This window comes from Cottoperca gobio, chromosome 3 (assembly GCF_900634415.1).
Source record: "Cottoperca gobio chromosome 3, fCotGob3.1, whole genome shotgun sequence".
In the NCBI taxonomy this organism is placed as follows: domain Eukaryota; kingdom Metazoa; phylum Chordata; class Actinopteri; order Perciformes; family Bovichtidae; genus Cottoperca; species Cottoperca gobio.
Window position 1 is genome coordinate 9,469,708 of NC_041357.1, and position 14,778 is coordinate 9,484,485.

Consider the following 14,778-nt stretch of genomic DNA (forward strand, 5'->3'; position numbering starts at 1 on the left):
AATGACCTCTTCATCTCAGACACACACACACACACACACACACACACACACACACACACACACACACACACACACACACACACACACGCACACAGTCTATTCTGACTGTGGAGTCTCTCTCTCCATCTCTCCCTCAGAGCATGACGATTGCGCCAGCGGCCAAAATTTGTGTGATGAGAACGCCATCTGCACCAACACCATCAGAGGACACCTGTGTACCTGCAAGCCGGGCTACGTGGGCAACGGCACCATCTGCAGAGGTAAGTCCCTGCCCTCCAGACACACAAATAGACACCCAAACCTCCCTACACGTGCTTTGATGGTGGCTGATCTTCTGCTCCATAACATCATGGTCGCTCTGGTTCACTCCTCTCTCTCATCACCTAACCAGGCACCAGCTGCCGCAGAGATGATGAAAATTGATTCTTGGGCAGTTTCAGCCTGTTTTTCCACATGTGTGTCTCCTCTCCATCACTGCACACCCTGCTCCCTGTTGACCTGTCAGCCCACCCAGGCACCTCACCCGGTTGGTCCTCTATCATACAGATGGAGGAAGGAGTGCAAAAATGAGAATTGTGTGCAGTGTGTAAGGTTGTGTGTGTTGCACATACAGCGCTAACAGTTGAATTGTATATTTACATACATATCTAATCTAATTTCTAAGACCTCCATTCAGCCTGTTGCATAGACCTAAAGAGTGTTCTTAGTACACTCCAGACTAATAGTCAAAGCACTTGTGTGATGTCATCTTCAGAAAATGAAAACAGAGACGACCAGTGTTTAAATCAAAGTGGAAAAGTGCTTCAATAAAAGAAACAATAACAAATCCTGAAATGGATACTTAACATAGCGCATGACACTGTTCTCACCCAAAGTGCTGTGCAGGCAATAGGTGCTTAAAGTGACAGTTCCAATGTTTTACTAGAGTGCAGTACTCTATTCTGACAGCTGCTGTCCCCAGAGCACAATAGCTTACTAAATGTAGGGATTATAAATCAAGCTTTGTATAACCCATACTGGTCAATTTCAATGATTCATCTTTGGCTAAATGTGTCTAAAAACAGGCATGCTGCCATGTTAAGTGAGATCTGAAAGATCATCCTGCTATTACTGCGCAATTTGATATATTACTTGGTTTCAGTAGCTGGTCACAATTCATGCTGATGTCTTGCCAATAAACATTGGCTTTGGCCCAAACCAGCCATTTTCACTGGCTGACCAATTCAGAAGTGGCATCTCTGAGCACTTTTTTATCAAATGACAGATTTACAACAAGAGTGACTTATTGCTGTTTATTGATTTCCAAATCAGAAATCGGCACTGTGTTTAAGAACTCCTTTATCAAACTACAATGAGAAATACAAATCCCCATTAAATTACATTTATGTTTGTTTACCAGTTACATGGAAAAACCCTTGGAGAGCTTGAATTGGCATTTGTTTCTCTATTGTAGGTCTGTGACCCTATGTTCGTGTTTGGCATATCTGTGGAATCATGTGTAGCTGTCTCCATGCCCACTGACATTCTTAGGTGTGTGTTGGTGCAAATACACACACAACCTCAAGTTTAAGACTCATGTGTTCACTCGGCCATGTATTGTATGAACCATATTTAACTGTATATTTGCACTGAAGGCTGCCACAGTGGGACTGTGACTGCAGGTTCAGGGAAGAGAGCAGACCTGGGTCCTCATGGAGTCTGAGGAGACTCGTTAGAGTGTCGGCAGCTTCGAGAAGCACAAGCGCCCTGTTGAGTACAACAAATATCCCTATGGACCATTATCACAGCTGCAGAAAGATCCAGGGAGATGGAGTCCCCCTGTCCACCTGAGTATTAACAGCCTTGTTTACACCGGAGCCAGTGAGGCGAAGAGAGAGAACACACACTGTATGCATTCAATTGTCTTCAGTCTGTGGTTAATTAACCAGAAAGTCTGAGATCCAAATCTCTTGTCCAGGCAACACCTGGCCAAAATGGCAGCATAGCACAGATAACATGTACAATCAGGGTTATGTTCTGATAGTTTGTTACATTTTGGATCCACTTCCACATTGATACAATACTTGCAATTCCTCTTCTATTATATTCTATTATATAATTGAATTATTACAAATTATTATTGAATCTATAGAATTATTCAGCTTGCCATTTACCCACAGATATTATATGTTTCATACGAGATTCATATTTAAGTAAATTGTTATTGAAGCTAAATTCTAATGGATATACAGTACACATGTCGGTAACAACTAAAGCATTAAAGCAAGACTTGAAACAGTGTTTGAATGTAGAGACTTTAAATGCCTGATTCAGTGACAACAGTTGCTGCCGTTATGAAAATTATGAAAATTATACTTTTCTATTCATCAAAAAACTCCCATGACACTAAACACTACCCACTATGAGCCAAACCTTTTGCTTTTATAAAGTATAACTAACAATCTCAAAAAAAAATCAATATCACAATTCAGTCAGTACTCAAAACGTACCGGTTTGATTTGCAGCTCTACTCATGTCTATTGTTCAATTTATAAGAGATCCCACGAGCTTGCAAAAAGCCCTTTTATGTAATTTTCATGACTGTGTGTTTATGCTTGGCTGCTGCCCAAGAGATGGGATGATCATTACACTTAATTAGGCTTTGAATTTCCAAACTAAAAAATGATTTCCAGAAACCACCAGGAAAATATGTTGCATCATGGGATATCAGTTGCTGTGAAAGAGCCAACATCAGCAGATGAGACGGGTCCTTACAGGCAACCTCGGTGCTGGTTCCACCAACACTAAACACCTGCAGCTTGTGAGGCTGCAACCTCCATAAAAAGTCATCTTTAGCTTTTTGTTAATCTTTCTTTGATAGTCATAAAACCTGATGTTCTATTAATAACCAGTCTAAAAGTCCCTAAAATCACACGTTTAAGTTCAGAACTGAAATCTAATCCACTGATCACTGGGCCAAGAGCCTTGTTGAGATATTTTGATCATCTTTCAACTTGATTAACAGAGGTAAAAATGAAAACAAGGTTACATATGACCCGGCCATGTTCCACCATGATGTCTCTCATTAAGTCATGTTCTGCATCTGCACTGCTGCTCATCACCGTGACAACTAATACTGTTGTAATTAGAAGGACAGGACAGAGGAAAGCATGTCAGTCATACCAATGATTAGCGAAGAAAATGTGTGTGGGTGTGTGTGTGTGTGTGAGAGAGATAGATAGATGGAGAGAGATTAAAAAGGGGGGAGAGCAAGATGGAGAAAGCGAGAGAGAAGTGAAAGGCAACGCTGATAGTGGAAAGAGGCAGAAAAGCGACAGGATAAGGAAAAAGAAGCAGGTGTGTCTAAATGCACCCACCCCCTCTACCTCTCTGTAACACAGGCATTAGGATGGGCGGCAGGTGGGAGGTGGGTCTAGGGAGAGATCAATGCAATTTGCAAAGTGCCTTCCACACAATTTCTACCTTTGGATTGTGTCCAGGCTCATGCTACACACACACACACACACACACACACACACACACACACACACACACACACACACACACACACACACACACACACACACACACACACACACATACACACACACACTTGCAGACACATACCAACCTGACTGTAGCTCTCCCTCCATATTTTACACTCTGAATGTCACAGCCAATATGCAAATGATGGAACTGCGCAGCTATATAGAGGCGGTTGTCTTAAACACTGTTTAGAATATGGATTAAATATAAATACATAGAAATTACTAAATGTGGTGGAAAGACTCCACTTATGTCCAATGCTGAAATATAAAATATATAATATAATATAATAATAATACACTTTATTTCTATGAAACCAGTATTTTAAAGTTCTTTTTACAACGAACACATAAAACACAACAATAAAATACACAATAATGTTCGAATAACCAGGCAAACACAAAACAAAATTAGGAACAAACCAAAAACGTTGAATGATTGCGCTGCACTTTATTCTCAGCTTTAAGAACAAAGCACAGCCTAAATCAAAAGTTAAAAATATACCTCGAAATGAAAGAAGAAATTATAAGAAAGCCTTCTATATATATGGCAAATACGCACCAGAGCAAAGTATGTGGGCGCCTGAACATTACACTCGTGATGTCATGCCAGAGCCATGAATTTTAATCAGCTGCTATAACAGCCTCCACTATTCTGAGAAGGCTTTCCTCAAGATTTTGGAAACTGGCTGCAAACGATGTACTCCCATACAGCCCCAAGAGCATCCGTGAGGGCGACTACTGATGTTGGGCAATGAGGTTTTAATTCCTCCCAAAGATGTTGGATGGGATTTAGTTATAAGTTATTCCACAACAAACAAGGAAAATCCATTCTTTGTAGAGCTCACTTTGTGCATAGGGGATTTTCAGGAAAGTGCTTTAGTACCGTAGTATGCATAGTCACCTCACCAATTGGTTTGTGGACTACGCTACACTAGAGGGTTGAGCTAAGTACAACCGAACGCTGAAAAAACTATTTTTAAGGTAACCCCGCCCTAAAGCATACACTGCTTTATCGTCTTTTTTACTCTAAATGGGACCAGAATTTACCAAACGAACTTCATGCTGTATTGAATAAGACTTGAAGCCAGCAATTAAGACTTCCGTTAATAGGTCAAGTGAGGAGTAGGGTCATTTTCTCATAGACTTCTATTCAATCTGACTTCTTTTCGCAACCAGTGGAGTCGCCCCATATTTGATATTAAAGAGAATGCAAGTTTAAGGCCGTTCCGCATTGGCTCCACTTTTCACACGTAGAACTTTTATCTTCTAAAATATCACTGTATACTGTAACATTAAGATGTATCCTAAATTCAAATAAGGGGTCTAGCCCAAACCATGAAAATCAGCCCCAGACCAAAACTTTAGATAAGTACATTGGTATGCATGTTCACATACTTTTTATATAGTGTAGCTAATCTATGATCAGCCAGTATACAGAAACCACTCATGACAAGTGTTAACCCTACTCACTGAAGATATTTGTCAGAAGCAGGTGAGGAAATTCTATACTTTTTAATAATGTCATTAAAACTTCCTACGTCTTACCTATCCCATTCTGTCCAATTAGTATTATGTGAGCAGGGAGTTGGAGGAATTGGCGTCTATTTTCCCCTCCCCCTGAGATCTCATTACTGTGTGATGGCAACAGTGTTGGCCAATCGACCTGTGCCTCCCATCTCATTCCTCTCATACATCACCGCGGCCCTCTCAGGAGTAAGGGAATTAGTCTGAGTGCGACTGCAGCTCCACAGCCTGTCCCTGCTAATGTTAATAAGGCAAAAAAGTGTATTTGGCCAGCCTTGAGCAATGACTCCATAGCAGACGAGGCAAAAATTGGGTTTCTGAGCCAAGAAAGGGTGTGTTTAACTTGACATGTTAAAAGCTAAATAGGGCACTTGAGTAACAATGGCTTATTTCCTGTAAGAGAAAAACATTTTTAAATTCCACTGCCACACCTGAATTGGTTTTCAAAGAGAGAGCATTTTATTTGCGACAGTATAATTTGACCTTTTGTATTTTTTCCGACACGGATGATAACAAAAACAGCTCCAGAAGTAGCTTTGCATACACAATTACTTTAAGACTCTACATATCCCTTATTTATTATTGTTATTACTTTGTGATGACTTATTGTTCCTTCCTCAACTTGCCAGAACACCTTCTTTTACATTTAGTGAATACTTACGTTTCTCTGAATGCTCTTCAACAACCCCTGTAGACTGGGACTGGGCTTTTGGTATTTCGCTGGTCCAACTCACTGGAAAGACATTGTGTCTTTTTACAATACATTGTGGTCTGTGCGGCTCTACAGATTCCGCTTATTCCATAATTAATCCCCCCGTTAGATTGGTAGCTCAGGAAAGTTGCCCACGCTTGTTGGTTCTGTGCGACTGACACCGACACCTTTCATCTTGATGTTTTCGTCAACAGAAAAATGACAACACTGTTGATTTGTTAAAAACAACCTAAGTTTTCCTGACAAACAACCTCGTAAACTGCTTTTTTTATAATGCGCTTTTCCAATCACTCAAAGCACTTTACAATGTCAGCATTCACCCATTCACACACATTCATACCAAGTCAGAGGCTACCATACAAAGTGCACATCAGCTTATCAGTAGTGATAACCATTCACACACCCTCACACATACTGTTGGCCAGGCCAGGCAATTTGGGGCTGGGGATCAAACCACCGACCTTCCGACTGGTGGATGACCACTCCAGCTCCTGAGCCACAGCTGCCCAACGTGTAGCCATGTGAATAATGACTCTCCTCTTTCACCTCACATGACATTTCCATTAGAGGAGAGTAATTGTGGCTAATATTGTTGCTACAGCAATGCAATGCCCCTTCAGTAACTTTGCTAACAACAATAGATTTGCCTGTGGCTGATATTGTACAAACAGCCAATGCTACTATTGTAGAGGCTCATATGTAAGTTTAAAATGACTGTCTTTAGATATGTTTGAGTCCAAAACAGGGTTTCCATTATCTGGTAATTACCAGGGGCTTTTTATACCGGGAAAGTCTGATGGAGTCTGACATATTTAAATCTCTTTGCTCATAATGTCTGATTAAAATAATTCCCTCTATTGAATTTTAAAAGTTTTAATTTTATTTAAAAAATTGCCTAAAATAAAATGTCCACATGTTCACATCTATTTAAAAAACGAAACCTCTTACATTGGTTGTAGCATGGTAAACAAGACGGGTTCGTGTTTCAAGGAGCATCTGGTGGGTTGCCGACCATTGCAAGTCTCTGTATTTTTGGTTCATTATGAAACTGTGGCAGTTATCATTTTGGCATCTTAATAGCACATCTTATGCAAGCAAATCTAATGCCATGAGTCTGAGATAGTGTTACAGTCTGAAGTCACGGAGACTGCTGATGCCGTGGCTCGCCATCATTCTTTATACAACCTGCCTATCAATTGTTTTCAAGCTCAACAAACACAGATAACATTTGACTGGGATTGGGACATAGAAATCTTCCAAGACATATGAACCAGCACCAATATCAAAACGGAAACATTGCTCCAAAACTGTACACACTAGGCTGGAAAAACCCAGCTTGTTAGTGCCCTTGGTAATTACATGCGTAGCTTCAAATTTAACTCTATATTTGCCATGTAACCAGGTTGTAGCAGGCCTGTAGCAGGCCCCTTGTCTGCCTGCTGTGACTGGGTTGATTGCGGGGTGCATTAAGAAAGGCCTCCATCTCAAGAGCCTATTTCACTGCTATTGATTGTCTGGGCTGACTAGAAGTGAGAAGGAATGAGGGGTTATGACTTCCTCTAGCTTTACTTACTCTTTCTTTCTCTCCTCCCTCCTTTTGTATTGCAATTCTCCCGGGGAGAAAAAAAGGCTACCATTATGTCATCTCCCTCAGAGAATAAGCCACAATAGTTCAATCGGGGCACGGCAAGAAGATTATAGATCAGCATTGTTCCCGCTGCCAGCCTAATGATCAGCAGCCTATTGCAGAGCCTTTTGTCGGCAGCAGAATGAGTGAGCTAATCTTGTTAATGGTCCGTTTCATTCCCTAGGACTGGTTTGTATAGACAAAGGGGTTTTAAATAGAGAGGATTTGAGTAGCGAGTCTAAACAGTGGCGCAGAGGACAAAGGCATTGACTCGTGCATTTCTCATCTAGCTATCGGAGCTAATCACAGAGGAACCATGTTGCAACCAGTTAACAGAAAGCAGTGAAACCCAGGCTAATGTATTCAGGGAAATGGAGGGAGGGGAGTGTTTGCTGCAGGGAGGGAAATGAGAGTTTGGGATAGAGGGTGTGTGTTGGATTCAGCCCTCATTTCCCCTACAAGTGTGAAGCATTTAATTCTCTGTTTACATAATTATTGCTCCCCTTCATCCCTTTTTGATAGGAACAACACATTTAGCTGCTTCTCTGCTGAGGAGTTCTGTGCTAGAGGGCATAGTGTTTTACAACATTTAATTGGGTGAATACCACAGTATCTGCTATGAAGCTATGATTAATTACAAATGTACAAAAAAAGACTACTTGTTTTTGAAGCTTTGTAGCAATTATCATTTGAGGCAATTATTCTAGTCTGTGCCCTGCTGTTAGTTGTAGCTGCAGCAAAAAGAAAAATCAGCTCCATCGGAACCATTCTTGTAATGTAATGTAACGCACCAGGCGGAAATCTAGCATTCTGTCCTCATTCTATCTGATCTGTGGTGGTTTTTTTGTCTTCAATCAGTCTTGAGTCAGCTCAGTATTAAATCTGTGAAAATAATTCTCTTTGTTTAACATGGATGCTTATCAGTGATGCAGTGTGATGGAAAAACTACAAACTCTACTGCAATGCTAAAACTTATATATTGTATAGCAATATTTAATATTATTACTGCTCAGAGCTTTGACTTGAGACTTGGACTTGAGTAAGACAATGAAATGAAGACTTGAGCTTTGACTTGGACTTGAGACGATATCATTGTATCGGTCACCATTCAGAAACCTGCATGACCTCATCTACATCTTTACTTTCACTCTGCTTTTGAAGACTTGCTCTGACTGACTTGATTTGAGATTTACACATGCCTACGAATACTTACTTGCGGATACTCTTTCTGAGTCTTTGGGGAGTGAATGAAAGGGTGTGCCTTACAACCAAACCGTTTGAAAAGCATTGCTATAGTGTAAATAATCATTTTGTAGCTTGGAAGTTTTCTTTGGCTCGTGGAGGTCTATGCAACCTGGATAAAGCCTGGGTGAAGCGGAGGTTAGGCAGGGAAGTGACAACCACCATTACTGACTGTGTCAGTCTATCAAGTAGATATACCCTTCTTTCAAAATTAAAATCTTACTCGTGAAAATACTAATTTGAAGGTGTCACCAAGAAACAAGCCAGTTACTGAGACCTGCAATTAGAAGTTCAGTTTAGCTGTAAGCCTGCATTCAGTGGCCATTAGACAAATTGCCTGTTGAAGCCCTCTCACACTAAACCTTGTGTGGCCTAATTTATTATATATTATATAATTTTTTGGCTGGCTTTAGAAAAAGACTTGCATCAGTTAATCAAAATAAAACCTTATGATATAATAACCATTACAGTCTTACAACAATGACATCGATTGTATCGATCGATTCTGACAAACGCCATGTTATCTCCTGAATATCACTGATTGTGGAAAATCATCTGCAGCAAAGGAAGCACAAACAATACTACCACCACCTACACCAGTAGATATGTTGTGTATTTATTTGGGTATTGTGTCCATGTACAGTACAGGGAATTGACAAAGATCAAACCACATTTCGAACAATACAACTACTGTTTACTCAGAATATGAAAAGAAACACATTCTCACACAGGTTTGTAGGTAAGATAACAATAGGTTATTTATTACCATCACCTTCCTGGGTGGCACCATTAAAAAGTGAAAGACTTGCAGTGCATCGTAACACACAAAATGTAATTTAACAAAGGAAAATAACACGGCAAAATATAATTAATAAATATAGTTTGTGTAAACATATTGTTCTTCACAAAAGATTGAAGCACACATCACGCTGGGTAAAGAAATTGTACAGATTAGACCCGTCATCAGTTTCAACCCATCTTCAAGTAATGTAATAGCTTCTGGGCTCTGTTGAAGTCCTCGAATACTATTAAAGTTAATAAAGTTAAGTAAAAAATGTGTATTTGCCTTAATAGGAACAAGTGTACAACAGTGGATATGTATTGCGATGATAAATAATGCATTAGTTTATCTGTTGATAAAGTTATGCTCTCCATCTCATGTTAGTTTAATTCCTCTAGATGCCTTCTCCCTTGTCCAATCAACGGAAAATTCAAAGAAAACAGATTTTGCTCAGAACCAAATGTGTTACCCTCGTCGCTCTCTGAATTATCGCTAATTTAATTTGCAACCTGCGCTAATAGCATAAAGAAATTCACCTGTTACATAGCTTTGGTGTAACAAAAAACAAAAACACAGACGGGATTTTGACCGGGACTGAAAAGCACAAAGCCCAGAGGCTCCGGGCTCCAAAACACTTTAGTTCAGATCTCCGAGCCCTGACTGATTTATAGCACGCTGCAGGCTGCACACACACACACACACACACACACACACACACACACACACACACACACACACACACACACACACACACACACACACACACACACACACACACCAATAACCAATAGAAAAGTGGAAGAAAAACTTGACTAAGAAAACACCTTGAAACTTAAACTAGTGAAGTCCAATAATGTGTCCTCACAGACATTGTGGGGGATTTTACTTGAAAAGGGAAATCATTAATTACTTCCTTCTAAAATTGCAATGGAACTTTTCACATTCACATCACACTTCTTTCACAATAAGACTTGACAAAAAGAATACTTTGGAGTCATAACTCACTTACATACCAAGTCATATTAGGATATATAGGATATCAGTATCATGGATATTCATCTTGATTTAACATCCAAAAATCTTAGAAATAATAGAATTAAGACGCTACTTATAAATCAGATTGCTCTTTCGACCCTCTTGCTTGAACTATTCAAAATTCGAAATCAAACTTAATTTTGATCTCAACTACACACCTAAAGTCACAACATCTGTCCACAGAAATATAAATACCTGGTAAACCTCCTCTGTGGTCGGTCCCACTACAGGAGCACATCTTGCCACGATGACACACACACAGACTCACAAGGTGAAAACAATATAAGTGTTGCCGTCGCGGTTGGTAAATAAGAAGGCTCGAGTTGTAGGTCAAAGTTAACTAACTGACTCCAAGGAAACAATATACTGTACGGCCTTGGTTGTCTTACATTTTATCTGAGGAGGAAGACAATGACAGACCTCTGCATTAAAAGGACATGGTTTATTTGCGATCAGTTCAACACACCTGATACATATGTTTGATGAGTGGTTTCCACAGATTACTTGTGGAGCTTCATGCCACGGACAATTGATTCTAACATTGGCAGAACTTTCTTTTGTTCTTTATATTTCGCGAGACATTCTTATCGTATTTCCCACTTTCCTCAAAGCATCCAACCTCCTCTGCCATTAGATACTTTATTATGTTCCTCCTCTTATAAACACTGTTGTTTGCTTTCTGATAGAAAAAGAGTCACTGAGCCAAGGAAAAACAATGTCCCCTGATATACATACTGTATATTGATAAAGATTTGCATTCAATCCCCTGTAGGAGAGATCTGCTGAAATTGAATATGTAATGCAGTACCACTATGTCCATCCTGCCAGTATCTGTAATGAAGGTACTGAACAATTTATTAATGATATAATTGAATAACCGGGAAATTGTCTAATCAATTATTGCAGCCCTCCACTAATGCACTGATGGACACTGATGCACACGGAAGTACAATGTGCTTTGGCAATACTGTGTTTAGATATGGACATGCCAATAAAGCCATTGTTTAATTTAAATTAGAATTTCATATGGATGATGTGTCATTTTATAAATGTATCTACTAATATTTATTGACTTGTGTTTTCATGGTGTCCAAGTTGCTGTCACAGACAGGATATGATCAATGACTTTGTTTATTATTGCTGCTTTCATAGCAATAAAGGACACTTCAACAAAGATACAGAGTGAAAGGGAGGCAGTACCTTGTGTGTGTGTGTGTGTGTGTGTGTGTGTGTGTGTGTGTGTGTGTGTGTGTGTGTGTGTGTGTGTGTGTGTGTGTGTGTGCGTGCGTGCGTGCGTGCGTGCGTGCGTGTGTGTGTGTGTGTGTGTGTGTTTTATAATCTGATATCCAGGTTTCTTCAACTAATCTGTGCAATGTTTCTGCCAGGCAGGAAATTTGGAGGACACACACACACACACACACACACACACACACACACACACACACACACACACACACACACACACACACACACAGTCGGAAATATTAGTTTAACACCAAGAAAGCAGCCAGAAGGGAACCAGAAGTGAACCAAATAAAAATAATCCAAATAATTCTCATTCATATGATGTTATAGAATGAATATCACTGATAAATAAATAAGTAAATAACATACACTTTATTATTCACAAGATGATAACTACAAAGTACTTTAAACATGGATTTTATGTTGCTTTTTTCGACACGGATGATAACAAAAACAGCTCCAGAAGTTTGCTTTATTCCAATATATATTTTTCCAGCTATAGTTACTTGTTACTTTTCAAATTAATATTTTACAGGTCAAAACTCTAGCAACACTTGTAGTATATAGAACAACTCTATTGTAAGACCATCGCATTTCCAACTGATTAACTCTGGTGAAGGCCTCAAGCCGAGTAAAAAAAAAAAAAAAAAGACAATCCAGTTTCCATCTCTTCTCTTGGAAGTAGTTGTGCCAGAAACCCCCACCCTGCTTCTACAGATATTCAAAACCTATAGTGAACATATCAATTATGATGTATTGTTCTAGTTAATTAATCCAACACTGCTTATATATTACTGCATCAATGGTGTTAATCATAATTAAAATTGTTTAATGTTTAATAAAGAAACACTGGCAGAGCCCATTGTGGCTCTATAGAAAGTATTTTTATACTTAAAGTGCATTTTACATTAATATTTAAACACTTTTACATTCGGGACTTGTGATTTTAAACTTTTATTTACTTAAAAGCTCTGAATACTTCTTGCACCCCTGGCTAATGACCTCTAATTAATCAGAGCGGTGTCGCCAGCATGGCTAAACAGGTTAAACAGGCAGGCACACAGGTAGTGTGTTTTTGACAAAGTGAAATAATGAAACAAGTCATCTCCTTGGAGGACCATATGATGCCTTTAATAGCAGCTGCTCCTCCACCTGATGGGGCTTCCACCTGCATGAGAGACACAGACACCCGATATCCAACTTCACTTTACATTTGCAGCCTCTTTTAGTGCAAATGTCTCAGCTGTCACTTCCATCATCTTACTTCTCTTCTTCTCTTATCATCCATCTACATACACCCTCTGCTCTACCACGTGCTGTCTGTCAGGGCGACAGTGACAGGTCTAGTATTCAGAGTCATATTTCTTCTCTCTATATGCTCAGTAATGGGAAGACTTTGTGTAGAGACATAGCGAGATTTGCCTCATTCTTATCAGATATGATAGAGCACATTAGGAGGTTGCAGGTTTCCGCAGGTCATGTGTATCTCAGCCAATTTAGTTGTTTTATTTATTTATTTTTACAGTTTAAAGCTTAAACAGAAGGGGCAGAAAATCTAACTAAGCCCCCTTAAGTCTCCTCGTGGCACCGGGCCCACCTCAGGTTCAGGTATTATTATATTCTACTCACCCGTTGCCATGTGTTTCTTAGAAGAAAATGTTGTTAAGGGTCGTAAAATCCATGGCTTATCCATATTATCTAAACCACTTATTGGGGAGTGAAAACAAAGGTAACAAACGTAACAAAAACTGCATCTGCAAGCATTACGTGGATGTAGCCATGGAAAATATAAATGATGTTCATAACTGAGTGTTTGGATAATGGCTCAGGTTGTTCTTGTTTTGGTTTTACTTACAATGAAAACATGTGTTTACATTGTTCCTTACAATATAATTCAATTGTGTGATGAAGCTGGTTTTGAATCTGGGTCTAGCATCATCAATTAGTCCCAGCATCTGCTCAATTAACTAATTGGAATGATGGCTAATACACTAACATAAGGCTCATTTACGATTTAAAAAATCCAAGGGTTTATTCAAAAATATTCAAAGATGTCACTGAGAAATCAACACAGAACTCTAAGTGGAAGTCAGATTTTAAAAACACCATTTAAATGTTGAAATAAAATCAATAGCTCATTTTCTCACCACTTTTTTCTTAACTTCAATTTACTGGAGCTTTTTACTACACAAGAGGGACTTTGTTTATTTTAAACTGTGCGGATAATTGCAGCAGCAAAACATAGCACTTGTGGATATGAGATGTTGGTGAAAATCATTTTTGTTACAATAATTGTACGTCTATTTTTGGTGAAACTGAAAACGTCTTAAAGGGTCAATTCATCCAAATTTTAAAAAGAAAATCTTACTTACATCTTTTATCTCTTGATATGGATGTTTCTTACATAGAAAAGTATAATATATGAGTTTAACAATTATTATGACCATCCAAAGATGGGGACTACAAATTAAAGTGTGTGTTTGGATTAATCTGACTTTTTGGATTTTACCCATGTTGTAGAAATATAAATATAAATAAAAAAAGTGAAGTTTCCCTTGTTGCAAGATTTGAATGAAATGGAAAACCAAGGTAGAAAAAATAATTTATTTTTTAAAACAATCTTCGTCATAAAATTTGCATCATGACCCAATGTGATGCATATCTCTCCAGATTCCAGCAGCATGGCTCATGGGTATTTCCACCACTAAAGTACATCCCGCCTCTCAGCAGAAAACTTCATCTTATCAGTGAAACAGCAGAGGTTGGAGAATACACTGTGCCTACCTGTGTGTCTCAGTAATGGATTCAGATAGAAGGAGACGCGAGTCCTGCACCACCCTTTGTTATGAAAGCTCCTCACATCGAGCTGCCAAGGGCGTCCCTGTTCCTCCCTCCTCGCTGCTCTGATAGGTTCATGGCCCCACGACTCTTCCACAGATGAAAATGGATAAAATCATCCAGACGTGTCTTGAACAGCCAGTTAATGTCTGCCCCACACTGATTCAGTCGGAAAAGAGGCAGTGGGATGAATATTGTTTTATTCTTATTTTTTAGTTATTATTCAGCAATTGATTTTTTTACATAG

General features: G+C 39.2%; 1 protein-coding gene across 1 annotated transcript in view; it reads left to right on the forward strand.

The window, feature by feature from the left end:
* The window catches only part of LOC115004539 (protein kinase C-binding protein NELL1-like), a 239,280-nt gene that overhangs the window by 184,202 nt on the left and 40,300 nt on the right, over positions 1-14,778 (forward strand). The window contains 1 exon segment of the mRNA XM_029426188.1: positions 138-260. Within this exon segment, the coding sequence (XP_029282048.1) occupies positions 138-260 (123 nt within the window).